The sequence below is a fragment of the Apodemus sylvaticus genome, chromosome 12, assembly GCF_947179515.1.
Source record: "Apodemus sylvaticus chromosome 12, mApoSyl1.1, whole genome shotgun sequence".
In the NCBI taxonomy this organism is placed as follows: domain Eukaryota; kingdom Metazoa; phylum Chordata; class Mammalia; order Rodentia; family Muridae; genus Apodemus; species Apodemus sylvaticus.
Window position 1 is genome coordinate 61,166,074 of NC_067483.1, and position 26,805 is coordinate 61,192,878.

General features: G+C 47.2%; 2 protein-coding genes across 3 annotated transcripts; both read left to right on the forward strand.

Moving 5' to 3' along the window:
- The first annotated feature begins 1,342 nt into the window (after positions 1-1,342).
- On the forward strand, positions 1,343-2,260 carry LOC127697881 (transmembrane epididymal protein 1A). The gene has a single exon (XM_052201215.1). The coding sequence runs from the start codon at positions 1,343-1,345 to the stop codon at positions 2,258-2,260; it is 918 nt and encodes a 305-aa protein (XP_052057175.1).
- Positions 2,261-9,833: 7,573 nt separating this feature from the next.
- Positions 9,834-19,531, forward strand: Glul (glutamate-ammonia ligase). Of its 2 annotated transcripts, none has more exons than XM_052200023.1 (7): positions 9,834-9,932; positions 12,609-12,787; positions 14,422-14,583; positions 16,131-16,277; positions 16,807-16,934; positions 17,084-17,283; positions 17,749-19,531. In XM_052200023.1, the coding sequence occupies exons 2-7, from the start codon at positions 12,622-12,624 to the stop codon at positions 18,065-18,067; spliced, it is 1,122 nt and encodes a 373-aa protein (XP_052055983.1). In that variant the 5' UTR covers positions 9,834-9,932; positions 12,609-12,621; the 3' UTR covers positions 18,068-19,531. The 2 variants fall into 2 exon arrangements, with proteins under 2 accessions (XP_052055983.1, XP_052055984.1); XM_052200024.1 differs by lacking the exon at positions 9,834-9,932 and adding an exon at positions 10,243-10,264.
- The last annotated feature ends 7,274 nt before the right edge of the window (positions 19,532-26,805 follow it).

A 26,805-nucleotide genomic window follows, 5' to 3' on the forward strand; every position in this document is an offset into this window, starting at 1 on the left:
CTAATACCTAGCTGGTGATCTTCCTGAGATGAGTCCTTCCTGGATTAAAATCTATGATGGATTTGCTCCAGTAGGCAAAGCCCAGGAGAAATTCATTTTGGGAAAGATTTCTTTTATTAATATGTGTCTCCTGATATTATTAAATATATAACTAACACTAGGTATTATCCCTTTTGAGCATAACTCTGCAGACCTATGAAGAAGTACTATCTTATAGTGATGCATATAGACAAATAGATAATGATTCTATAGAATTTCTGATTTGATTAAAATAATTTTAGGAAAAAAGGTTTTAGAGATGGTCTTAGTTGCTTTGCTAGAAAGATGTCTTTAATTTAGAATCAAGAATACAATGTGCCCACTCCTCAAAATAGTAAGTAAAGGTGGCATAATAAGAAATACAATGAGCTATCATAATTACACTAAAAAGGGAAATAGACTTGGGACAATTTTGTGTTCCAGGAAAAAGATTTAGGTCCAAGGATAAAGTCACAGATCTGCACAAAACACATGGGTCCAGTGGTGCCTGGCACCATACTCTGTCAGTGTGCTTGGGCTGCTGTCCACACCTGCCTTCAGACTTGTGAGAACCCCACCTGAAGACGACCTTCCCCATGTGGGGAAGGGAATTCTGGGAAACTTCATTCAGGCTTAGTTTTGCTGGCATAGGTACATCACCACCTCTGCACCTCTGCAAGTCTGTCTCCTGGCCATTAAGGTGGTGATGGTTTGGTGGTGGTAGTCAGGGAGAGGTGGAGGAGGGTGGAAGAGGAGGAGAGGGAACTCTCTAGGTGGTCTTCAAGATATGTCTACTACAGAAGACTAGAAAAGCCAGGTGAATGCTATTATATGTCTCTTATCTAAATGTTTCTATGTCTTATCTAAATGCTTCTATGTCTGTGCCCAGAACAAACGTATCCAACTTTACAAATAGACTGACTTAGGTCTGACAATTACCAGCAGACACTTGGGAGCATAAGCTAGCACAGGCGTTCTCTACACCAGCCATTCAACCCACCATTTCCTTCCCTTCCTTCCCACTAAGCACCAGGCAGGCTGAGAGGAAGGAAGCTTGGGCCAGGGACAGGCATGGGCCAAAGCTGCTCAGGAGATACGGAGAAGCCCCCACGAACCCACTCAGTTCCCAGTGCACCAGAGTAGAACGGGCTAGTGGGCCCACGTCTCTGCCAACTGTGTAGGCTTGTCTCAGGAAATGTTTCCTCTCTGTGGCAAGCAGTGGGTGAAGTGGGGTGATAAAACCAAGTGGAAGACAATTCTTCCCAAAGCCCAGAATTTGGAGCCTGTGTACCCGAGTTTTATACCTTGTTAGATTAATAGCTCAATGGGAGACTTTATTGGCCATTTATCTCCAGGTTTGTTTCTGGTCTTCTATGGTCTGTATCAAGCAATACTGGTCTCCAGAGCTGTGATACTCAATGACTCTATTCTGTATCCTTCCTACCTTTCCAAGAATAAGGGAAAATGGGTCAGGCTGTGGCAACTAGCCCATGCGGGCTGGTTGAAGACTGTGATTAGCTCCCTCTTGATAGTTTATGAGCTCATTTGTGTTGATGGAGGGCTGACATTTATGACCAAAGGGGTGCCACCGAGGTTTATGTACCCCAAGGAGTGGCAGCACCTCACCATGTTCATCCTCTTCGCCCTTGATGGCTGTATAGAAGTGGTGAGCAAGAATGTGCTGAGGCAGAGGCTGGTGCTCCTAGAAAGAGGTGCCACAGTGCTGGGCATCTACGTGCTCCTGCTGCTGCTGGTGTCTCACGTTAAAGAATCGTCTGGGGTGGAGCTGCAGGTTCACTCTCTCCTCATCTTGGTGGTGTTCCTGCTGATGCTGGTGTTGACGGCAGAGCTGTGGGCTCCTGAGATGTATCACCTCTGGGTGATAGAGTCCTTCCTGTTCCTGATCATGGGCTCATGGCTGATCCAGGCAGCCTTCATTCTATTTAGACCGGTCTCTGGCTTCCCATGGGAGGATGAAGACATCAGCGACATCATGTTTGTCACCACCTTCTTCTGCTGGCATGTGATGATCAACGCCTTGTGCATGGTGGGAATCTATGGCATCTCTTCCTTTTGGCACCATTGTTACAGTCCCAGCTTGAGGCTGACGGGGTCTGAGGAAGCGTTTTATCACAAGAGCTCTTCAGGAACCCTCTACAAGCTGCTGCAGAAGGCAGAGCATCAGGACAAAGATGACCAGGCTCCTCTCCTTTCAAAGAGCTCTCCCTGTGACAGGGCCTAGAATACCTGGGCATGTACGCCACTCCATCTTCCTTCTGTGGGCTCTCCTGGGCACTTGCAGTGCAACCTTTGTTCCTTGGTGAAGGTGATGGCCCTTACAGATGGCTGTTGGTTTCTAGTGCTATTGTGCTCCCTGTCTCTGAGCCTGCAGTTAATGCTGAGAAGAAGCCCAAGAATGATGGACTTGAGAAGAGGGAGGGAAGAAGACTGGGGGACGGGTCCACATGCAAGCAGGGTGGGGGGTGGGAGAGTGAGACAGAATGCTGTTACAGAGAGGAGTCTCTGCTCGAACCCAGAATTCTGCACCTAGAGCTGTTTCATTGAGGCACCACTGAGGTACCTTCACCTGAGGGAATAAAGATTCCTCACAACTTGAAACCGGAATCACTTGTCTCATTCTGATAAAGTAGATTGATTCTTCCTATTGTTTTGTTTTTGAGACAGGATTTCATGACATTGCCCTGCCTGGCCTGGAGCTCAGTATATATGGAGACCAGGCTGGCCTCAAACTTGGAGATCTGCCTGCCTCTGCTTCCTGAGAACTGGTATTAAAGGTGAATATGATGCACATTAAAATTATATTCTTTTGGGCTGGTGTTAGAGCTTCGTTGACAGAGTGCTTGCCTAGCGTGTGCGCAGCCCTGGAGAGGGAGTTCAGTCCCCAGCACCTCACAAAGCATGCGTGCAATTCCAGCCCTCTAGACAGAGGCAGGAGGATCCAGAGTTCAAAATCTCACTCAGTTGCATATTGAATCTGAGACCAGCTGGGGTAAATCCTACTTCAGAAATAATAAGTACATTTCACCTTTCCCTTTTCACTGTCCCCTCCCTGATCTTTAATGATAGGCTTCATCTCAAATTTTACATAGTCATTTAAAAAAGTAATTCAATAATTGCATAAATTCACATTGTTCAGGATTTTTATAGAATGTCCACGTTTGGTTTCTTCCCAACCCCGTGTTTTATATGTCTACTATAGCAAAAGCTTTCTTTACTCCCTTACACATGGAACTTATTACATACTATCCCTGGGTTTTTGCAACTTTTCCCCCTTCGAATCTCACAAGTCATTCTATAGTCATGATTTTCAGTTGACACACAGACTGCAATCTTCTGCCGCTGAGGCAGTGAGCGCCCACAAGGCAGCTTTCTCGGAGCCCAAATGGAGTTTGTTCTGGAGTCGTTGGGGCCCTTGCAGGAACTCTGCTTTATTTTTCCTAACCATCTGACTTCATCCTGGTTTTGAAATAATTTCCCTTGGAGAGTCCTCCCTCACCAACACGTAGACTTCAGTAGAAGAAGGGCTTTGCCGTATCCAAGTTGCACAATTCCTCATGTGAATTCCAACTGTGTGGCAGCTCCTGATTAGTAAAGGCTCATCTGGTTCCACTGCCCTCACCCCCCCATTGTGTTATACAACAGGTAAGAGGCTCTTTCAACTTCTGGGTGACCATCCTAAAGCCTGAGGTCACCTTCTTGCTCATTCTTCTTTGTTCTTGAGGAGAGTAAAGACACAAAACCTGTTTCTAAGTTGTTTAGTCTTTTGATGTTAGTGGTGGTGCTTTGGTTGTGTTGCTTGCTACACAGGGTGAGACCCACACAATCACCCACAGCACCACATCCTGGATCCTGCTAGTATCACTGCTATGGGATGTACTTCTTTAAGGAAACTCTAGAAAACCTGCTCTTATGAGTCCACTTGCTGGAGAAAAGAGATAAGTCAGTGATTTAAGCCGCATGTCAGACTCAGGTCTAACAGTGTCACCCAGGCTACAGAGTGAATAGTATAGTATAATATAATATAATATAATATATGATAATAATCCTCCCTAATGGCAATGGAGAAGGAAGTTTTCCCCAAGATTAAGCAAAGACTTGGAGGAAGAAGAGCAGAGGAAGGACGGATGAGACCAGCCAGAGATGCTGGTAGAGGAAGTGGCACAGTGTAAATACCCTAGAGACCCCTAAAGGACAGGTTTCTGTTAGGCTTTCTGCCCAACTCCCAACCCCCTAAGAATAAAGTCTGGTGTGCTCTCGACTGTTGGCTTGGCTTACGTTTCTGGGCTCAGATCCAAGTGAGGGCTGAAGATAAGGCTTGTTTACCACCAAGTCTTTGAATCCATTTCCCCTTTAGTCTTCGTTCCTACTCTTGTCTCAGTTGATTTTGCAGAGTCCTTTTCTGTCCACCTTCCTTGCACACTTGTGAGGGTGAGGCGCAAGCAGAGATGGCTGCCCATTCCTGGGCATCTGAAGACTAATTTTATGAAAAACTTCCAGTAATCAGGCAGTAATGTTAATATAATATCTCTCAAACAGCCAGTGTGGGCAAAGCACTTGGGCACTATTAGTTTATCATATATAATATGTAACAGAGGCAAGAAAATTTTCACACTCAAGCCTTCTGGGGAGACATTAGGAATTCTCACAAACTACCACCAGAGGGCACTATGTCACCATCACTCTGTCCAAGCACCTCGGTCCCCAGCCCCAGTAAACAAGCCTTTCAAAACCCAGTTTAAAAAGAAGAAATGGGGGAGGAGAGAAAAAGGTCCAGAAGTAGGCTAAATGTTGCCCAAGAATCCAAAATACATACCATAGGGCTGTGTGTTTCCAGTTAAAAATTGACAAACATGAAATAAACAGGGATCCAAACCAGCTAATGGGGTGAGGGGTGAGGGGTGAGGGGTGAGGTGGTACACAGGTCCAGCTGTGGACTCCTCTGAGAAAAGTACCAACTAAGCCGGGCACATTTCAATCCAAGACATTTTTCTACCCCAGATCAACTTTCCTAAATTTTCAAGAAGGCTTCAATAAAGTTTAAACCATCTAGCCTCTATCTAGCTAACAAAAAACCGTGTACTCTGGGAAATAAAAGCAAACTGTATGGGCCAGAAAGATGGCTCAGCTGCTAAAGGCATCAATCACTATGCAAACCTGACAGGTTTAGCCCTGGAATCTATGGTGGGAAGAGAAAACTAACTCCTGAAAGTTGTCCCCTGACCTCCACACATGTGTCAGGCATGTGTGCCCCTTCATTGCACACACAGTAAATCAATTAAAAATTAGTGTCAGATTATTGTAAGTGAAAACTTGCTCAAAATCATTCTCTCTCTAAGCCGGGTGGTAGTGGTAGTAGCTCATGCCTTTAATTCCAGCCCTCAGGAGGCAGAGGCAGGCAGATCTCTGAGTTTAAGGCCAGCCTGGTCTACAGAGCTAGTTCTAGGACAGCCAGGGCTACATAGAAAAATCCTGTTTCTGAAAATATAAAAATAAAATAAAGGATAGGCTGGGGATACAGCTCGGCAACAGATTTCTCGTCTAGCCTGTCCCAGAAACCAGTAGGAAAGACAGACGTGAAGGCCGAACTCTAGAATTGTGATTGTGACTTTCATAGTCTCAGTAGGAGCCCTGCTTTCCCAAACCCTTCACGTGACTTCCTAGCAGAGGCAAGATTTGAGATAGAGTCCAAACAGAACCAAACCTTCCACTAATGTGCAGGTTGAGAAATGGGGTGCTTCCTCTCTGTGTCTTCACTGATCATAGGATGCGCCCTTCTCTGGGTGTCTTCACTGATCATAGAGTGCTCCCTTCTCTGTGTTGTCATTGATCATGGTGTGCTGCTCCCTTCTCTGTGTCTTCACTGATCATGGGGTGCTCCCTCTGTGTCTTCACTGATCATGGGGTGCTCCATCTCTGTGTCTTCACTGATCATGGGGTGCTCCCTCTCTGTGTCTTCACTGAGCATTGGCCAAACTCATATCAGGTGAAAGACAGTTGACATCCCAACTTTGAATTTCTTCTCTTAAACTGCAGAGTATCGAGTGTTAAGCTATGTAAAGAAAACTCCTCTCATGATACAATTCAAATACAAGCTGGTCTTGCCTTCTTTCTCGTTGTGTAGAGTGACGTTTGAAAGGCTGACTTAATATAACCTTCCCCTGTAAATACACTTTACCGGATCCAGGAATGCTACCGACTTCCAGTGATCTCCCTTTCTCCATTTTTTCTTGGGGGGTGAGGGTGGGGGGTGCTTGGCTTAACATCTGCTCTATTCTTTGGGCCACATCTATTTTGGGTTTAAAAAAGAACCAAACAAAGTCACCTTCTGGGTTGGGGGTTTTGAGTAACTGCAACTTGAGTCCCCACTGTGTTTGTTTAAAGTTTTCACAGATTGCCCGCTGATGTCAGCCACATAAAACTCCATACCCAGCAGCCTGCTACAGTCGAGGTTTGGCTTCAGTGGAACCACATCCTAAGCTTTGCTCTACGGCTGCGAAGGAACCAAAGAACCTCGCAAGCTGACCACTGGGTTAAGAGCTTCAGAGCTTCAGAGAACGGGCGTGGAAGAGGGCAGGAGAGCCTGCTCAAGACAGAGCCGTCGGTTCAGCACCTCTGCTGTTCCGTTCTGGGCTATCTCTGCAAATGCGGCGGCAATATTGCTCTCCCCCTCCAGCCACCCTCTGGGACAGAGAGACTCCATTCAGTGAGAAGCTCAACTTCAAAGCACTTTGCCATCAGCCTCCCATCAGCCTCGATACTGTGTAGGCCTGGACTGAAAGTTCTCGGGTTCAATCATCTTGCCGCTTTTACAGAGGGGGTAGAAAAATGGAGGCGGTGGCAATTTAGGGGAGAATAAAGGGCAGAGTCACAGGAGAGTCAAAGTGGAGGAACAGGCTGTTCTTTTAACTTCTCTAAGAGTACAGGTGGCTTTTCGGAGGGCAAACCAGGGTAGGGACTCTTTTCTTCCATGGCACACTCAAAGTTCCCCGTCCAGTCCTTGGACTTGTCTGGGTCCCGCTTTGGTTGGTTTGAACACATGTGGAGCAGACCAAGGGGGCAAGGCTTCTTGTTTACCCCTGAAAGTCAGTGGTCACATGAGATGTTCCTGGTCACATGAAAGGATCAAAGCAGATCCGCTTCTATTCTTGGAAACAGAGCAAATGTTCCCTTGATGCTGCCGCTGATGTTTCTGTGTGGTCAATACGTGTTTATTGAACAGTCTGGACACCATGGGGGGGGGCGGTATGGGAGAATAAGCAGCCAGAAGGTTGACGTGTCTAGGAAGGGAAGAGGACACTCACATGGCAGAAATGCAAGAAGCCCAAGGAAAACAGCACATTTGCTTTGAAATATCACCTTTCTACTGTGTTCACGGTCCCCATTCCGGACCCTAGTGAAGAGAGCGGAAGGCTGTCCTGGTTACTGCCATCTGGAATTCGCTATCTTCTAACATAAGAACATCCTCTCTCCCTTCTGACGATCCCTTTTCTAACCACCTAAGCTGAAGAGTTAGAAGGAATGGGCAGATAGCTGGCCTCGTTGCTGGGTCTACACCTTACTTCCTTAGTAAAGTAATGGCCGGCTTGCTGCAAGAGGCAGAAAGCGGCACCTCAGGAGTGGGCGTGGAGGGGCGGTGCCACGGCTCAGTTGGTGGGTCCTCTCTTCAAAAGAATGAGGGCCCCCGCATAGTGCATCTCCAGCAGCCATGTACAAAGTCAGCTGCAATGCAGCTAACCTATTCAAGCTGTGTGGAGGCAGTTCCAGAAAGATCCCTGGAATTCACTGGGCAGTCAGTCTAGTTAAGTTGGTTAAGTTGGTTAACTAAGTCTAGTTAAGTTACAAGTTCAATGAAAGACCCTGTCTCAAAAAAAAAAAAAAAAAAGTAGAGGGTGATAGGGTGACAGAAGACACCTAATGTGCTGTTTTCCTTGGGCTTCTTGCATTTCTGCCATGTGTGTCTCTGACCTCTACATGCATGGATGTAACACACACACATACACACACACACACACACACACACACACACACACACACACACACCAATCATGGAAAGAAATGATCCAATCTCTTCAGATTATATTGACCTATGAGATGACCCTGGTTTCCTAGCACTCATTTTCCAGGTCCCACTGTGATCCCTGTTACAAATGCTAAGACAGAGTTTGTGTAGTTATTAATTTGGCTACTAATCAAGGTGGGGTACAGATCTGAACTTGGGTTTGCCGGACATGAAGCCCCGCTGTTGAACGTCCTCATTGTAAAACGCTTCACACGGCTCTGAATAGGACACAGAATTTGCACGGTGCCTTTCCAGTCCAAAGCATACTTTTTTTTTTTCCCAGTCAAAACCCCATTTGAGGAGGACACAGTTTCTGAGAGCCACAGTGTTAAGACACACTTAGGGGAATTGACAGAGGTTGACCTAAGAGGCCGAGTTATGTGTGTGTGGTCACAGGCAACACTTCTTTTTCATATTTGTGGTGCAAAACATAACCAGAAGAACAAACTTCATCCCTTCCTCTTCCAAAGGCACCAAGAGTGTGGATTTCTGGTATTTAAATAGAAAATCTCCATCTCAAATACCAGGGCTCCAGAAAGATATACTAAAGCCCCGACATGAGGTGGATTTCATGTACTAGAAACAGACTGTTCAGAACATAGCATTAATGACAATATATGGGCCACATCCATCTGTACAGGTAAATTCTGGGCGCATTTTCAGTCTGTCTCATACAGTATTCGCACACTATCTCAGCCATCACTACAGGGTTAAGGAAAGAAAGAGAAACTCTCATTCCCTCCCCCCCTAACACACACACACACACACACACACACACACACACACACACACTTAAAAACAAACTTGTGAAGCAAAGCCAGGGATTTTTCCCCCTTGCTTTTTTGTTTTTGTTGAGACATGCTTTCTCTGTGAAACCCTGGTTGCCCTGGAACCCCCTCCTTAGATCAGACTGGCCCCTAACTAAGGAAATCCACTCTGCCTCCTGAGTGCTAAGATTAAAGACCAGTGCCACCACCACGCGTTCCTGGTGAACTGCTCTGAAAGTCCTTCCATCTGCTTTATTTTGCAGATCTAAGGAACTCGGACATTGAAAGGCTGACAGACCGGGAACACACACTTAAGACAACATCAAACAGACTATGGACGTCCAGAATCCTCTTTATAGAAACATCGCACTGTGTTTACACCGTGAAACCACAGTCTGACCACTTCCCCAAACCCACTCAGGAGGCCAGGAAGATAGAGTCCTCCAGGTTCCGGGGAATCGTCTCTTTCTTCGCGCCTGATCAGGGCTCCCTGGCTCTTTCCACCCCAACCCGTCCCCGAGGCTCGCTCAACAAACAAAGGGTAATATTATCTTCTGGAGTTTTGGATTTTCAGTGACAGATCTCGAAAACCTCTGTACCGTTAAGGTAGCAAATGGCCAAGGCCATATGACTCTGAGAAAGCCTAAGCCTGGGTCCAAGGGTCCAGAGGTCGCTACAGAACGCAACAGCAAATGTATCCAGCACCTTCGGTCCCGACCCTCCTCAAGCCGCCGCTGCCTCCCCTCCCCCACTCCCCTCCCTCTTTCTTTCTTCTGGGTCTCGCTCGCCCCACCCCGCGGTTCCCGCACTGCTCCTCGGCCAATGGCCTCAGGGCCCCCGGTGCACAGCAGCTGATGGGCGCGGGTTTCCTGGCCTAGGCCAGCCAATCAGGGCGCCTGGGGGCGGGTACAAGCTGTCAATAAAAAGTACTGAGCAGCCAGCGACCCTGCAGAGCCGAGAATGGGAGTAGAGCAGAGTGTCTGAGAAGCACGCCCATCTCCTCTCCGCTCGTCGGCCTCGCTCTCGTGGCCTGTTCACCCATCCATCATCCACCGGCCACCGATCTGGTAAGCGCACGGAGGGTCCAGGAATGCTCGGCTGCCCGGGCTGTGGCATCGCACTCTACTTCCCAGCTCCAGACTGCTGCTGCATGGCACGGGATGTAGCACTCGTGCCTCCCGCGTGCTTGCAGCATGCGTCCCGGCCCGGTTCTGCTTGGAGTTCCTAGGGCGCGCTGTGAGCCTGGCTCCGGGAAGGGCGGAGTCGCGGGTTGTTTTGATCTGTTTTTTACTTGAGGCCGGAGGCGCCGCCCCGGGAGGCGGGCGTCCTGGGTTGGGGTTCGCGCCGAGATCGGGGGCAGTCCGGTGGTCCCAGCGGGAGTGCGCTCTTAGAGCCTTAGGTGGGCGCAGGCGCCTTGATCCTCTCTTCCTGGGCGGCGCGTTCGGGGGAGGGGGCGTCACGCTGTGGGTGGTCTGGTTGAGGCCGGTGGTCTTAAGCGTTGGTGGCACCACTCGCCAGCTCCCAACGCCTTGTCCTGGGCCTTTGCCGTATGACCGAACAATGGAGAGCCGGGGTCCCGGAGTGGCCAGAGGGCTCCGCAGTGGAGAGGCCGGGCCGGGCGGAGGCAGCAGCGGCGCGCTGTGCCTCCCGCGCGGTCGCCCCACTCTCGCCACCCGGCCTCTGCCCTCGCTGGGGTATGGCCCCCTGGGAGAGGCCTTGAGATCTACGCGGGCCCGAGGGGTCGGGGCGCCGACTTTCCGGACATTTTAGTGGGAAGGGCTGCTCTCAAAGTGGATTGCCCCAACTCCTCCGGGGGCGGGAAGCGGGGATCCTCCCCCAACCGCAAGCACTCAAAGAAACCAGCCATTGAAGATGTAGAAGATGGAGATTCTCGGTCCTCAGAGTCCCCCTCTAATGCCTTCGGCTTCGTTACCTACTCTGTGAACTCTGGGGAGAAGTCGAGGGTTAAGGTTAAATCCCACCAGTCTTTTTCCACCCCCTCCGAACGGTCTGGGTCCCCTACTCCATCGCCCTCGCCCAAAAAGCTCCGTTGCTTAGACCAGCGAGAAATCGAGAACGAGGAAAGGCACGAACACTGCTCTAAAAAGAGGAGGGCTAGAGAGTACAACCCCAATGCATTTGATTCTCATTGGCTGGGGTGAGTAAAAAGGGCAGCGAGCGAGATGGTCCCGGTGCATCTGGCAACCGCAGAAACTATTCGGGATTTTAAGAACCCATTCCAATCTGCACCACAGGGACACCAGTTGGTGCTATGTACGCTAGGGTGCTGGCACCCAGCTGGTCTCAGGGAACAGGGCCAGAGGGGGAACCCAGGGTCACCTAACAATTGATTAATGCTCGATGTGTAAGCCAAGGGAAGCCGAGAGAACTGGGTGGGGGAAGTTGAAGCCATCTAGAATTTACAATCCGGGTCCTCTAAGTGGTGTAGGCAGAGGCTTTGGTTCTGCATAGGACTTGACTGCAGAGGCTCATCTGTTCCCCGGGGGAAGGGTGAGGCTTCTAGAGGGAGAAGCAGTTGTTTTCACTTGGGCAAACATGGACAGTTGCCCATAGAAACTTTGCCACTGTACTTCAGATAGTTGCCCAAGTCACTGGAGGAGAACAATATGTTCCCTTTCCAGCTATCCTGGGTGATTAGGGAGGGGGGCATTTCCTCTTGTGTTGAGGCTGGGTTTTTTCATAGCCTCGGATTCTTAGAGGATCTTACCCCACTCCTGTGGCTTGTAATCTTGTGCCCCAGGTCTTTATTAGAGGTGGGATTTTTCTACTTAACAGAAAATATTATCTGATGGAATCTTCAAATATTGTAACTTTCCACATTGAAATCTGTCTCTGGAGTAAGGCTTTTTTTTGTCACAGTAATGCAGTAATGAAGTCAGCAGTTGAGGCCTGGTGTGGAAGGGCCTTTAATCCCAGTTCTCAGGAGGCAGAGACCGGTAGATCTCTGATTTCGAGGAATGAGTAAACACCAAGACAGAGAGGGCTTGTAGAGATTTCTCTGTCTCAGAAAAAAAAAGGGTCAGCAGTGTGTTTTGGAGTATGGGAGTATGGCTTTACTTTTTGTCACCACGTTAGTGGTGGCATAATACAGGTCTTTTTTTTTTTTTTCCTCTCCCAGGAATATGTTACCCTTTAAAATCTTACAGCTAGCCCCAGTGTTTCATTGTTAAGTCTAAAACTGGTGGTGGCACACAACTTTTAATTCTAGCATTCAGGAAGCTGAGGGTGGCAGATCTGATTCTGGAGGCTAGCCTGGTCTGCATAGCAAGTTCCACAATGAGACCTTGTCTCAAATAAGTAAATAGTCTAAATGTAGGGTCGGAGGGGTTAAGATAGGATGTATGTCCCTTAAGGTTGTTGCAAGAATAGAAGACAAAGGAAGATTCAACAGTCAGTCAAAAGTCTTTCTGTGGCAATAAGGTAGTTCTACTGGGTGGAGGAAGATTCTGTTAATGAACATCTTGATATTTTGTTCTCTCCTGCTAACATTTCTCAAGGTTAATGGTTATTAACATCCCTTAACTAGTTCCCCCCAGGGGGGATGATCTTTGTCTAATATAACACATTAAATCTCTTGAAACAGAGTGAATAGAGCACCTTTGTGTGGAGTCCCGAAGGAGCGAGATCACCGCGCCCCTCCAGTCTGATTCCCTTGCTGTTCTTTCAGGGGAATCCCTTTGGAGTAGATGTTAATAAAATGTGATTTTCTTCTCTCTCTCCAGAACACCTTCCACCATGGCCACCTCAGCAAGTTCCCACTTGAACAAAGGCATCAAGCAAATGTACATGTCCCTGCCCCAGGGCGAGAAAGTCCAAGCCATGTATATCTGGGTGGATGGGACCGGAGAAGGACTACGGTGCAAGACCCGTACCCTGGACTGCGAGCCCAAGTGTGTGGAAGGTGAGCGCACATGCACGGGACGGCGGGCAGACAAGCAGGAGCGGAGTGTGTGTGTGTGTGTGTGTGTGTGTGGTGGTGGTGGTGGTGGGGGGAGCGCATGGCAGGCGGACGGGCGGGGGTGCAGTCTTAGATTCCACCTTTCTTCTGTTTGGTTTGCAAGGCTTTTCAGACCTTAGTCAGTCACCCGTAAGTAAGTTGCTGCAGAGTCCGGAGGCGTAGCAACAATGGAAGCCTTTATTTAGATGGGATCTTGCGTGTGCTGGTACATTGAAGAAAAATACTGGGTCACGTTTGTAGATGGGAGACTGGTGGTGTGTAGCTAACCTGGCCAATCCCAGGAACCTAGTTTGAAAGGACTGGTATAACTGGAATATGCTATCTAGTTTATAGAATAGTTGGTCTCAATCCTCCTAATGCTTCAACCATTTAATAAGATTAGTTCCTCGTGGAACTGGAGAGATGGCTCAGCGGGTAAGAGCACTCATTGCTCTTCCAGAGGTCATGAGTTTAAATCCTAGCATCCACATCATGACTCACAACCATCTGTAAGAGAGCTCTGATGCCCTCTTCAGGTGTCTGAAGACAGCGACAGTGTACTTACATATAATAAATAAATAAATAAATAAATAAATAAATAAATAAATCTTTTTAAAAAAAAATTTAGTTCCTAGTGCTGTGGCATCCCCCAACCATAACATTGTTTTTGTGACTACTTTATAATTATATATACTTCTAAGATTATTTTAGTTGTGGCCTTTGTTTTTCAGTATAGACCAAGTATAAGCCATAGCTGTTCAGGAGAGGGGTGGGCACCAGCTACTTAGTTTAGGATGGGTTACTCTTGTAAGGATGTTTGTGTTTGAGTGGACAAATGACCAGATAACAGAGCATAGATTGTGTTCTTGGTACTTGGCAGAGTGTGGGTAGGTTCTTCAGTCTCTGCCTTCTGAGAACTCAGAGGTAACTGGAGATTCAAAGCGGCCAAGCAACTGTCTCCTCGTCTTGCACTATAACAGTCAGGCCTGTGAGGGACAGGAGAAGGGAGACGATGGCCTGGAGAAGGAGGTGGGGTTGTTTGTTTTTGTCCTGTGTGTGTCTGACACACTGGAAGTAATACCAGAGTACACGGTGCACGACAGACTTCCACAAAGAGGACTCGTTTGCTGCCTGGGTGGTTCTTGGGACAGCTTGCTGTTGGGAATCTCAGATAAGGAGAAAGACGGATAGGATAGGTGACGTCAGGTTGTCCCTGATGTTGGCAATCCATTCACACACACACACCTCACTCCTCATGAAGACAAAGTCAATGGTGAGCAATGGAAGGATGCGTAAGAGGCTGACGTGCGTGCGTGCGTGCGTGCGTGTGTGCGTGCGTGCGTGCGTTCTCCATGTGCCAGTAGAAGTAAGTCAAAAGATTGTGAGAACCTCAGGAACAGACAGTTCGGACTTTCATGTGATTGGAAGCACTTGCTGCTCTCACAGAAGATCTGAGTTCAGCTAACGACACCCCGTGGCTCACAACTGTCTGTAACCCCAGTTCCAGACCCCAGTTCCAGGAGATCTCTTCTGGCTTCTTCTGCAGGCTCAAATACAACTTTAAAGTTCATCTAATTTCCTAACTTTATTTTGCCCAGAGTTACCTGAGTGGAACTTTGATGGCTCGAGCACCTTTCAGTCTGAAGGCTCCAACAGCGACATGTATCTCCATCCTGTCGCCATGTTTCGAGACCCCTTCCGCAAAGACCCCAACAAGCTGGTGCTCTGTGAAGTGTTCAAGTATAACCGGAAGCCTGCAGGCACGTATGGGATGGGTGTAGCTGTCTGTGATTCCTGCAAAGGGGGATGACGTTCTGAAATGAGTTGAGAGGAGGATCTCTAAGAATGAAGGGATGATGGGGATGTCTGTTCTACTCTGAACTTTCCTGTTGGAAACAGTGTGCTCCATCCTTCCACGGTCCCTTTTATTGCTTGTGCGGTGTTGAATCTTGTCTGTTTGCTGACAGGAGTTCCCAGTGGCAGCCTCTACCTGCTGATTTAAAATCCTCTGTTTAAAAGTTCGGTAGTTTTTGAATTTAAGTACTAGAACTGTCACTTTCCTACATGCATTTTTTTTTTCCCTGAGTTGTGTGTGCCATGTGTGGAGACATAGGGAGCATGCTTGACAGGGCCTGCCATGCAGGGTGTGGTCTCGATGGGTCGCTTTGGAGTTGGTTCTCTCCTACCTAGTTATGTGGGTTCTGGAGGTGGAACTCAGGTAGGTTGCCAGGACTGTATGGCAACACCTTTACCCACTGAGCCATCTCAGTGGTCTTTTTCTGCTGTTCATTTTTTAAGATAGATAGAGTCCATCTCGAAGTCATTGGAAGATCAAATGAATGACGGTGTGCAAACCATTTGGGAGTACTGCCCGTTAACTGTTGGTTACTAGCCTGTCCCAGTCAGCTCGTGGAGTCTACACACTCAACATGTATGAGCATGGCGGCCTCTGGATGGGCCATTTGCCCTGACGCCTGCCGTTCCTGCGCGTGGAGTCTGGCACTGTGCTATCCATCTCTGTTTTCAGATAGCTTTAAACCTGGGCAAGTCGCACTTTCGTGAAATCTCTTCTGGCAGTGCCACTAAGGCTTGGTGGCTGTACCTTCAATGCTTCCGTTTTGAAAGGCAGAATTATTGGTAAAAGGTGTGCGTGCACCCTGAGCGTGGCAGCCATGGGCTTCCTGGCTCTGCCGCCTGCCCTGTAACCTGGGCATGTCACCTAACCCCCTCTCTCAGGGCTTCATGTTCTCATTTGTGAAGATGAAGGTTGCTAGTACTCACCTCAGATGCAGATGGTTATTTTTTTCTAGCTTGGGAATTATTTCCAGTTATGCTCATATCTACTGTCTGTCTGCCTACCTACCTGTCTACTTTTTGTACCAGTCAATACTGTATAACTTAGCACTTAAACTCACCTGACATAGACCTGATGGACAAATTATTCTCAATAAAATGACACATCTGGCCTGCAGTGCCTGAGGAACTGGGGAATACATCTGACGACTAGAAGCAGTTGTCTTGTGAATAGAGGGAGTAAGTTCCTGGCGTGTGGTGTGTTGAAGGTAGCCAGCGTGCAGACAGGGTGACCACTTGTTCTGATTGGATTCCATTCTCCTGAGATTGTGTGGCTGACTTTAATTATAAAAAGATTATCAGCCAGTTGCTGCAAAGGTACAGTGATGCCTTCTTCCCTTTTCCTTGGTGATAGAACATGGTGCTTAAGCCTGGGTCAGTCCTTCCTGTGTCGGGCACTGGAACTGTGTAAGAGGACTCGATTCCTGATGGCATGCTGGGTCTTTATTTCTAGAGACCAACCTGAGGCACACCTGTAGACGGATAATGGACATGGTGGGCAACCAGCATCCCTGGTTTGGAATGGAACAGGAATATACTCTCATGGGAACAGACGGCCACCCGTTTGGTTGGCCTTCCAATGGCTTCCCTGGACCCCAAGGTGAGTCCTGCCCGGATGAAAGGTGAAACTTCTTCCCCTAAGTTGTTATGTCCAGGAAATCCCCCTCCCCAGAGACAGGAGCAACTCCTGAGTCAGAAAATGGAGCCCGGCAGCAGACTCTCAACAATAGACTGCCCTTCCATTCCGCACATCCGGAGGTGATTAGAATCTAAAGTGACAGAAGGTGGTGAGATGGCTCAGTGGTTACCCACCAGGCTTGATAACCTGAATCTCATCCTGGGACCCCTCCGGTAGAAGGCAAGAAGAAATGACTCCCTCAAGTTTCCCTGTGACCAGACTGTGGATATGCACATACACACAAAATTAATGAAAAGCCACAGAGAAGTAAGCAGGGACTCTGTTGAGGCTGTGGTGAGGAAAAAGATCTAACCTAAATTCTGCCCCCTGCAGCTGAAGGCGGCGGGGCTAGTGAGTGACTCAGGAAGGCAAGTTTAGGCACTCCTAGTTATTGGCTTCGGGGTTTCCTGGATTCCCTGACTCTTCCCTGCTCTGTCTCGCCCTCCTTCAGGTCCATATTACTGCGGTGTGGGAGCAGACAAGGCCTATGGCAGGGACATCGTGGAGGCCCACTACCGGGCCTGCTTGTATGCTGGGGTCAAGATCACAGGGACAAATGCTGAGGTTATGCCTGCCCAGGTAAGTGGCACCCATCCTTTTCTCCCCTCTGAAGACTTGGGGAGGTAGGCTCGTGGGGACTTGGGCTAGCAGGGGTGGATCATAGGTGGCCTGAGCAGCTGGCTGTTGGCTTTATTTTAAAGGTCAACTTTTTTTCCCCTCCTCTCTAGTGGGAATTCCAAATAGGACCCTGCGAAGGGATCCGCATGGGAGATCACCTTTGGATAGCCCGTTTCATCTTGCATCGTGTGTGCGAAGACTTTGGGGTGATAGCGACCTTTGACCCCAAGCCCATTCCAGGGAACTGGAATGGCGCAGGCTGCCACACCAACTTTAGTACCAAGGCCATGCGGGAGGAAAATGGTCTGAAGTGAGTACCTTCCTTTGGAGCCGTCTGGATCCTCGTGGAGTGGGAAGGCTGTGGGTACTTGGCTTCTCACAGACTGTACATGCCTTGCTCTGTGTACTTGTTGTGAGCCTGTCATGTTGTACCCGTTGGAGAGGCGATAGAGTGATACTTTAGGAATAGAAATTACCAGAGTGGTAACGGAAAAGTTGACAGTGGGTTCAGGCATTTGAACCAAGTAAAAGTACAACCAAGTGGGTAACTTAATCCTTACTGGTAGGAAGAGGTGAGTGACGTGACGGGGGTCTTTCCATCCCGTGGATAATTTGCACTGCATATTAAGGACTGGCCTGGGGGAGACACTGAGACAGAGACCACAAGGCAGACCCGGCCTTCTTTTTTTCTGGGATCCATGCCACTCCCTCGTGCCATTGAATGATGTGTTTCTAGTGACAAGGATGGGCCCTCACCTTTTTCTGTTTCCACCAGGTGCATCGAGGAGGCCATTGACAAACTGAGCAAGAGGCACCAGTACCACATCCGTGCTTACGATCCCAAGGGGGGCCTGGACAATGCCCGGCGGCTGACTGGATTCCACGAAACCTCCAACATCAACGACTTTTCTGCTGGTGTTGCCAACCGCAGCGCCAGCATCCGCATTCCCCGGACTGTCGGCCAGGAGAAGAAGGGTTACTTTGAAGACCGTCGGCCTTCTGCCAATTGTGACCCCTATGCGGTGACAGAAGCCATCGTCCGCACGTGTCTCCTCAACGAAACTGGCGACGAGCCCTTCCAATACAAGAACTAAGCGGACTAGACCTCCAGTGATCTCGAGCCCTTCCTAGTCCATCCCACTCCCGACTCTTGCCTCTCCCAGTTGTCCCCACTGTAACTCAAAGGATGGAATACCAAGGTCTTTTTATTCCTCGTGCCCAGTTAATCTTGCTTTTTATTGGTCAGAATAGAGGGGTCGAGTTCTTAATCTCTACACAGCCAACCCTTTCTTTCCTATCTAGCTTTTCTAGTGGGGAGCGGGGAGGGGAAGGGTAACCCCCTGCCTCATCTCATCCAGAATGCATGTCCAGTAGGCATAGCTGTCACAAAGCGGGTGTACTTGTGGTGAAGGAGGACTTTTTTTTCTTCAGGATAGTTGAAAGGGCAGGCCCAACGGCTTAGATTGGCATTTCTCCTGTGGGTAGAGAGCTGTTATTTCTAAAGGGGAAACCAGCTTTCCGTTCCAAATGGAAGTCAGATGAGTTGAAGGTTGGTCTCGAGCCATGCTTCCTTAGCTTGAGGGAGAGGAGCTCATCTCCGTGAACATAGCTCAATATGTCACCTGATGGATGGCCTTACTGTAAAGGAAGAAAAAAGTTGGCATTTCTTGGTCCTCCGTCTATAACACAGAGTAGTATTTTTATATTTAAATGTTAAAAAAGTTATATATATGGATGTGTGGATATGTGTCTTTCTAATTGGGAGAACCATCCTATTCACTGGGTGCCAAGTTTGAGGGAGGAGCTTGGTTGGTTTAGAAGTGAGGCTCTCTTGAGGTAGGGGTGGGGAAGCAGTAGCGGGAAAGTTGGTTATCTTGGGGGGCTCAGCTTCATTTGCTTAGGGTTTCCCTGCCCATTCTGCAGGAGCAGATGTTGGACAGGTAGCCGGTGGAGTGCCACTACCTGCCACTGCCTATCTCTGGGCTTAGGTTTAGGGGATGCATATACTTAATCCACACACGAGTTAGAAGTTATGAGTTGGCTGGTCAACTTGAACATTGTTACTGACGGGTGGGTGGGTGTTACTGGGGTTATTTTTTGGTGGGACTAGCATGTCACTAAAGCAGGCCTTTTGATATATTAAATTTTTTTAAAAGTAAAACAAGTTTAGATTTTAATCAGATTGGTAGGGTTTCTCACTTTACAGACTTGCCTATTTGTTTGTCTCCTTCCACTTGGCTCTTAGGGGGACTAAGGCCTGGAGTTAGAACACTTGTCTCCTAATGTCCTTCCCCCAGCAGACTATTCCTTTCCTTCTGAAAAAGCCAATAGAGTCTTGTTTTGTTTTCCTCCTTTTATAATAAACACACCCCACCTCCATCCCAGCCTGTTCCCTTGCAGTTTTCTGGTTGTTTGTGTCGGCAGCAGGCCAGCTGTGGTTTTTCTCTAGCCACGATGACTTCTAATTGCCATGTATAGTATGTTCCGTTAGATAACTCACTGTAAACAGACTGTAACTGCCAGAGCAGCGCTTATAAATCAACCTAACATTTATAAGATTTCCTCTGACTGGTTTCTTTGTGGTTCAAAAAAAAAAAAAAAGCCTCAAAAACTCAGTGCTATTTCATTCCTTCTTTCTCTATCAAAAGAAAGGGGTGGTTCTTTATTTGTGCTTATGAAGTCTTCTGGACTAGGTTTTATGAGAAAGGGTCCTTGTGTCCATCCGTGTCTGGCCTGGAGTTCACTCTGAAGACCAGTCCGGCCTTTAGCTTGAGTTGGGCTCCAGAGCAGGGGTTTACATTTACAATCTTGGTAATTCCCAGTTTCATGTTTGGTCTCTCATGTTAAAAGCAGTGCTGTTTAACATAATTCAGGCTCAAGAATCATGCTATCAAGTTACATGCACACACAAAATCTAAAACACGAATATTTTAAGGTTTTGTGTTGGGCCTGGTCATTTTCACGGCTGCCTGCTGATCTGTGTGACTAGGCTGCTAGAATTTCCTGGCAAATGGGAACTCCTGCTTCACTTCCGGTGCCAGGGCTTGGTTTATCAGACACTGACAGTCCTGCCTTATCAGGATATTTAACACAGTGTGGTACAGTACCTTAACTGCCCCTGTCCTTGAGTTCTTCCTTGTTCCAGCTGCCTTGAGCTATCTACACAGGTTGGCTTCCCTATTGAAACCACAGAAGGTCGGTATGCCCATAGCTTTGGCTTGTCCTAGATTTTAATTAAGCAAACACTAGGTTGGTGAACTTGGAGTTCTCTGTTTTGTTCTGGTTTTCCCCAAGTTGTCCAGTCTAGGCTCCCAGACTTCAGGACAGCCTAGACTACAGACGTAGACCACTGAACCTGAGTTCCAAGCCTCCATGTTTACACTTCCTCCTCAGCTCCCTAGAGTTTCCAGTTTGGAGCTCATCCCGGGCTGGTCTTGAAGTCTTGATCCTGATCCCACATTATGCCACCAAGCCTGGCTGAGTCCTTTGTCCTGTTGCTATTTAAGTATTTTCCTCACTAAGCTAAAAGGCGCTTCCTCTTTCACTGTGCTGCTGTGCATACACCCAGATAGTAAAAAGTAGCCCAGACTAGCTCCACTGTTGTTGGTTTGTATGGTATCCCTGGCTGGCCTGAATCTTACAGATCTGCCAGGCTCTGCTCCCAAGGGCACCACTATGCTCTGCTAATACTATGAATAGCACTGTTGAGCTGTTGTGGGCAACAGTAATTTAAAGATGGTAACATAGTACCACTTTGAGTTAGTAGAGTCTGTTGTAGCAGTTCTTAAAGTGACAGTTTTCCTCAAGCAAGTATTCTCTTGTAAAGTAAATATAAACCTGGTAGTTTACAAACCTGCTAGTCTGACATGATTGCCCTCCTGCTGGAGAGATGGCTCATCAGTTAAAAAGCACAAAATGCTCTTATGAGGACCCTCGCTCAGACAGCACAGCCACTTGTAACTCCAGTCCCAGGGGACCTGGTACGCATTTGTTTTCCTGAGAGTCGGGCATGCAGATGTGGCTAATACACACATGCCGGCAAGCACGCTGGCACTCAACATACACACATAGATCTTTTTTTTTTTTTTAATTTTTTTTAAGTTCCCTCTTCTACTCTCAGAATCTTCCTAGTCTTCATGTTGAAAATAAATATTCTTAGCCTGGCCGTGGTAGTGCACGCCTTTAATCCCAGCACTTGGGAGACAGAGCCAGGCGAATTTCTGAGTTCAAGGCCAGCCTGGGGTCTACGGAGTGAGTTCCAGGACAGCCAGGGCTATACAGAGAAACCCTGTCTCGGGGGAAAAATAAATAAATAAAAAAAATAAAATAAATATTCTTGCCTCCACCTTCCCCCCAGTGGATGTTTCCCTGTTTCATCCACAGGACTGAAGGCTCAGTGGCCAGAGTCTTTTCATTGTTTTGTGGCAGATTGCAACCAGTTCTCAAGGTTACTTGAAGAATTCAAACTGAACAGGATCCGGATTCCTTCCTTGTGGGAAGTATTTCCTTCTCCACCCAGGAAGCTAGAATTACATTTGCCCTCTGGGTCATAGTTCAATCCCCTTCTATTTCTAAGGGTTCTTTTTTTTTTTTTAATTGCTCATTTAACAGACTCAGTTACAAGATAACTTTTATCAGTGATAGATTAAACAGTATGAGGGGCTATATTAAACAAAGTTTGCCAAACTTTCAGCCTTAAAGGACGGGGCTCTAGCTCAGTGGAAGTAACGCCTTGGGGTGTGTGAGGTCCCAGTTCTCAGTACTGTGTGGTAGTCAACCGAAATTCTCTACAAACTCTTTAAACAAGACTTCCCAAAGCTGGAGCTTAGCTGCTAGATGCTTGCCTAGCAAGCAGAAAGCTAATGTAAATCAGGTATAGAGTGGTATGTGCCTGCAATCCCAGCCCATTGCAAGTTCATTTCAAAGTCATTCCCTATGTAGTCAGTTTGAGGTCAGCCTGAGCTACCTCAGATACTTTTTGTTTTGTTTTGTTTTTTGTTTTTTTCAAGACAAGATTTCTCTGTGTAGCCCTGGCTGTCCTGGAACTCACTCTGTAGACCCCAGGCTGGCCTCAAACTCAGAAATTCGCCTGCTTCTGCCTCCCAAAATGCTGGGATTAAAGTCGTGCACCACCACCACCGCCACCGCCACCGCCACCACCCAGCCGAGGAATGTTACTTACTGGCTTGCTTCCCCTGACTTGCTCAGCTTGCTTTCTTATAGAACCTAGTACTACCAGCCCAGAGATGGCCCCACTCACAATGGACCCTCCCACCCTTGATCACTAATTGAGAAAAATGCCCCACAGCTGGATCTCATGGAGGCATTTCCTCAAGGGAGGCTCCTTTTCTCTGGGATAACTCCAGCCTGTGTCAAGTTGACACACAAAACCAGCCAGGACAGTGTTTAAGGGTCATTCGGTTTTGTGAGCTTTTTTTTTTTTTTAAGTCTGCAACTCTGCTGGGTGGTAGTGAAATCTACTGGGCTCCAGTTGGCTGTCTGGGTAATGAGCCTAAAGGATTGAACTTGCTAATTTCCACTACCAGCATTATGACCCAACTGAAAAAGCCTGTGTGAGGGGAAGAATATCTGCTTGCCTTGCTCTCGATCCATGTTGCTTTAAAGGCTAAAACTAATAGAAAGCAGCCATTCACCATAAAACCCCAAAGAATTCAAGCAAATTGCTCCTGTCAACAAAGTGAGCAGAGTAGAGCCTTCAGCCTTTATAGCCTTAGGTCAATCGTCATTAAAAAAAAAAAAAGCACTAAAAACATTTCAAGAATAAAGACAACTCACACTTTACATATACGGACAAATGCATGAGTACATAGGCACATATCAAGTTGGTGAGAGCATATATATATATATATATATATATATACCCATACATACACACATATGTACAATATGTACATGTATATGTGTTTATATATGCTATATACACACATTAAATATATGGTACTGATCCTATGTTTTAGGCTTTTACTGCTGTGAACAGATACCATGACCAATTGGGGCTGGCTTACAGGTTCAGAGGTTCAGTCCTTAATCATCAAGGAGCATGGTGCAGGAGGAACTGAGAATTCTACATCTTCATCTGAAGGCTGTTAGCAGAATACTGACATCCAGGCAGCTAGGATGAGGGTCTTATAGCCCACACCCACTGTGACACACCTACTCCAAGAAGGCCACACCTACTCCAACAGTATGGAACCTTCTGATACTGCCACTCCCTGGGCTGAGCATATACAAACCATCACATCCTGTTTAGGATCCACTCCACCCCCACTTCCTTCAAGAGACAGCGTCTTTAAAAGGGGGTAAGGTGAGCTGGGCGGTGGTGGTGTACACCTGTAATCCCAGCACTCTGGGAGGTAGAGGCAGGCATATTTCTGAGTTTGAAGCCAGCCTGGTCTACGGAGTGAGTTTCAGGACAGCCAGGGCTGTCTGGGAAAAAAACAAATCCAAAAAACTAAAAGGGGGCAAGTGGGTCTTGAATTTACCTTCTAGAAATTGGCTGAACTGAAAAGCCATCATTAGGAATGGAAAGACAAACTAAGTCTTCAAAATGTATTTTGAGATAGGGCTTTTGCTATATAGCCCAGGCTAAACTCAAATCTGTCGTAATCCTCCTGCCTCTGCCTCCTGAAAGTTGATAATGCAGACCTGTGTCATCACACAGCTTTCTAACCATTGTAAGAGCAAGGCTCCCGGTTCCTGCCTTGTGTCTGGTTGGTAAGAGGTTCTTAGACTCTGTCTGTGGTGGTTAGAGAACCCCACAAATACAAGAGAGGGAGCCTTATCCTGTGTGACAGAGGAAGGCCTGTTGTCACCCTGTGATTTGCTTTTCGGGAGCTGTACTGGCTGGTTTTGTGTGTCAACTTGACACAGGCTGCAGTTATCATAGAGAGAGGAGCTTCAGTTGGGGAAGTGCCCTCCATGAGATCCAGCTGTGGGGCATTTTCTCAGTTAGTGATCAAGGAGGGAGGGCCCCTTGTGGGTGGTGCCATCCCTGGGCTGATATTCTTGGGTTCTATAAGAGAGCAGACTGAGTAAGCCAGCAGAAGCAAGCCAGTAAGAAACATCCCTCCATGTCCTCTACATCAGCTCCTGCTTCCTAACCTGCTTGAGTTCCAGTCCTGACTTCCTGTTGTGATGACCAGCAATACAGAACTGTGAGCTGAATAAACCCTTTCCTCCCCAACTTGCTTCTTGGTCATGATGTTTGTGCAGGAATAGAAACCCCGACTAAGACAGGAGCCTTGTCCCTCAGCTAGTTACTTGGGTTGTCTTGGCATCATGATGTGTCTTGTCTTGGCTAGCTCCTCTGCCATGTGGCACCACTGACCCAGTGATTTGACTTGGTGGACACTCAGTCGCTAGATGTAAGGGGTGTTAAGGGCTCTCTGCATTTGCTCTCCAGTTAAGGTTTAGGATAACTCTTTTGTGACTCCTACCATTCTGCTTTATTGACATTAGAAAGGCATGCAAGATACTGCCAAAGATGTAATGAATTATACATATTAAGTAAATATATTTAACATTAATATATTATCTATAACATTGTTTATTTATATAATATTTTAAATTATATTATATATTACATAATCGTTTACATGCTCTAATATATTAATTAAAGATATGTTAATATATAATAATATAGTAAATAATAAAATGGTAAATAATAAATAATAATGGAGTGGGTGGGAATATAGCCCAGTTTATATTTCCCTAGCAGGCAGAAAGTCCTGGGTACCACATTAAAAAAAAAAGAAATTCAAAAGTGCTGTGAAATGTCTCCAGGATGTGGAGACAAGGCTCAATAGGTCCAGCTCGTGCTCTGCTACATAATTGGGGTCAGCCTTGGCTACATGAGACCCTGTACCAAACACACAAACGTACTGAGGCCCAAATTTGTCCCTACTTGATGTTTTGATGACAGCTTGTCACTGAGGAGCAGAGGTGGCCAATGAAGGCTAATTCTTCCTCTTCCTCTTCTTTACTTCCCCTTCCTCTTCTGCCCGGTTCTTAGGCTTTGCACATTTCTTCGGCACTACCAAGAAGGATAGGGTCTCTGCAGCTTCCCGCCATGTATACAGGCTGCTCTTCAAATGACCGTGCCGGCCATTTTGGCAAGTACTTGATGCTTTAGAGAGTAAGACGATAATATCCTATTGGGGAAAGAGGGGAGTTTTACATAGAACTCAACACGAGTCTGGTCTCTGGGAAGGAACTTGTGATCAAACTAAGAGCTAAATTTAGAAACACAATTCAGTAAGAGGAATCTGATCAGAGCTTCCGTGTAGAAGCCTTCCCAAATAAGCTCATTCCTAATCGAATTTAAGACTTAGAAACTGCCAACCTATTAACGTTTCTTCAAATACACTTGGAGCTGACTTCTCAGCCAAGGAAAACTTTAATGACATAAACACAAACTGTCAGAGAAAGGTCATCACCAGTACTCCTGGAAGTATCTATGAAACAGGAAAGGGTTGTAGAGAGGAGTGGGGGCGGTTAACTCACAGGTATTAATGGTCTCTGGTATTAATGGTGTATGTTTGAGCCCTTGGACTTAATGTCAGTTACCATGCCCAGAACAGAGTTCTTCTTCTCTCTGACTCCAAATGAGGTTGTTGATCTATTAACTGATTAATTTCTACAAAAAAAAAAAAAAACAACAACAGTTAACATCCTTACGGATTCTGACTGTGGTAAACCTGAACATGCCCCCAAATTCCTTCTAGACTTAGACTTCCATTCCATGAGCCATCACACCCACACTGAAAAGAAAGAGTGGAGTCAAATTTGTGTTTTGGAGGATAAGAATGCTCTCCCACTTTATAATACTGTCTGTATTTCTTTTGGGGAAAAATGTATGAGCCAGTATCTTCTATTAACAGGAAAGAGGGGCGCATGAACACAGGCACTTTGACATCAGGGAGGTCCATTTTCCCCCAACTCTGCCTCTCTGTGCTGTAGGAATTCCTAAACAAGCCAGAGCGCTCACCCAGCATTTTCCATCTCTGAGGAATCTATACCATTGATTGAATCATCATGTGCTCTCTATCATTGCCTAACAAATTACCCCCAAATGCGCACCATCTGATGTCCTTTCTGAGGATGGGGAATGAACAAACACTTTATTGAGTGGTTCTGTCTGGGGTCTCTTAAGAAGCCGCAGGTTATCTGTGGGCACCACATGCAGCCTCTAAAGAACTGGGTTCCGTTCCTAGCTACAAGGGACCCTCCTTCCATAGTGCTGCCCCTGGCAAGTTTCTGCCTAAATTTGTGACCAGAGGCAGGGCATGAGAGGGGTTAAATTGAGTCCACTTAAGAGGCAGGGAAAAGCCCAGCAGCGGTGGCACACAACTTTAATCCCAGCACCTGAGAGGCAGAGGCAGGCGGATTTCTGAGTTGGAGGCCAGCCTGGTCTACAGAGTGAGTTCCAGGACAGCCAGGGCTATAGTAACCCTGTTTCGAAAAACAAACAAAAAAAAAAAAAAACAAAAAAACCAAACCAAAACAAACAAACAAACAAAAAAAAAGGTGAACACCTTTTAAACTCAGTGAAAGGTGTCCAGGTCCCAAAGAAACCCAGGACTAGGCTCTCTAGGTATCTTTGGCTCCGCCCAGCACTTTAGAGCCCGCCCTCTGCCCAGGGGCTTTCCTAATCAACCTGCCATCTCTGCTGTGTGCCTGTTCCCCCTTGGTCCTTGGTCCTCTGCTGCTCTCTCTTCTCTTCCCTCCTCCCCTGTTCGCCTGCACCCTTCCGGATGCCTCTGGCTGAACTCTCCCGCATGCCTACAATAAAACCCTTCTGTGTTTTACAATA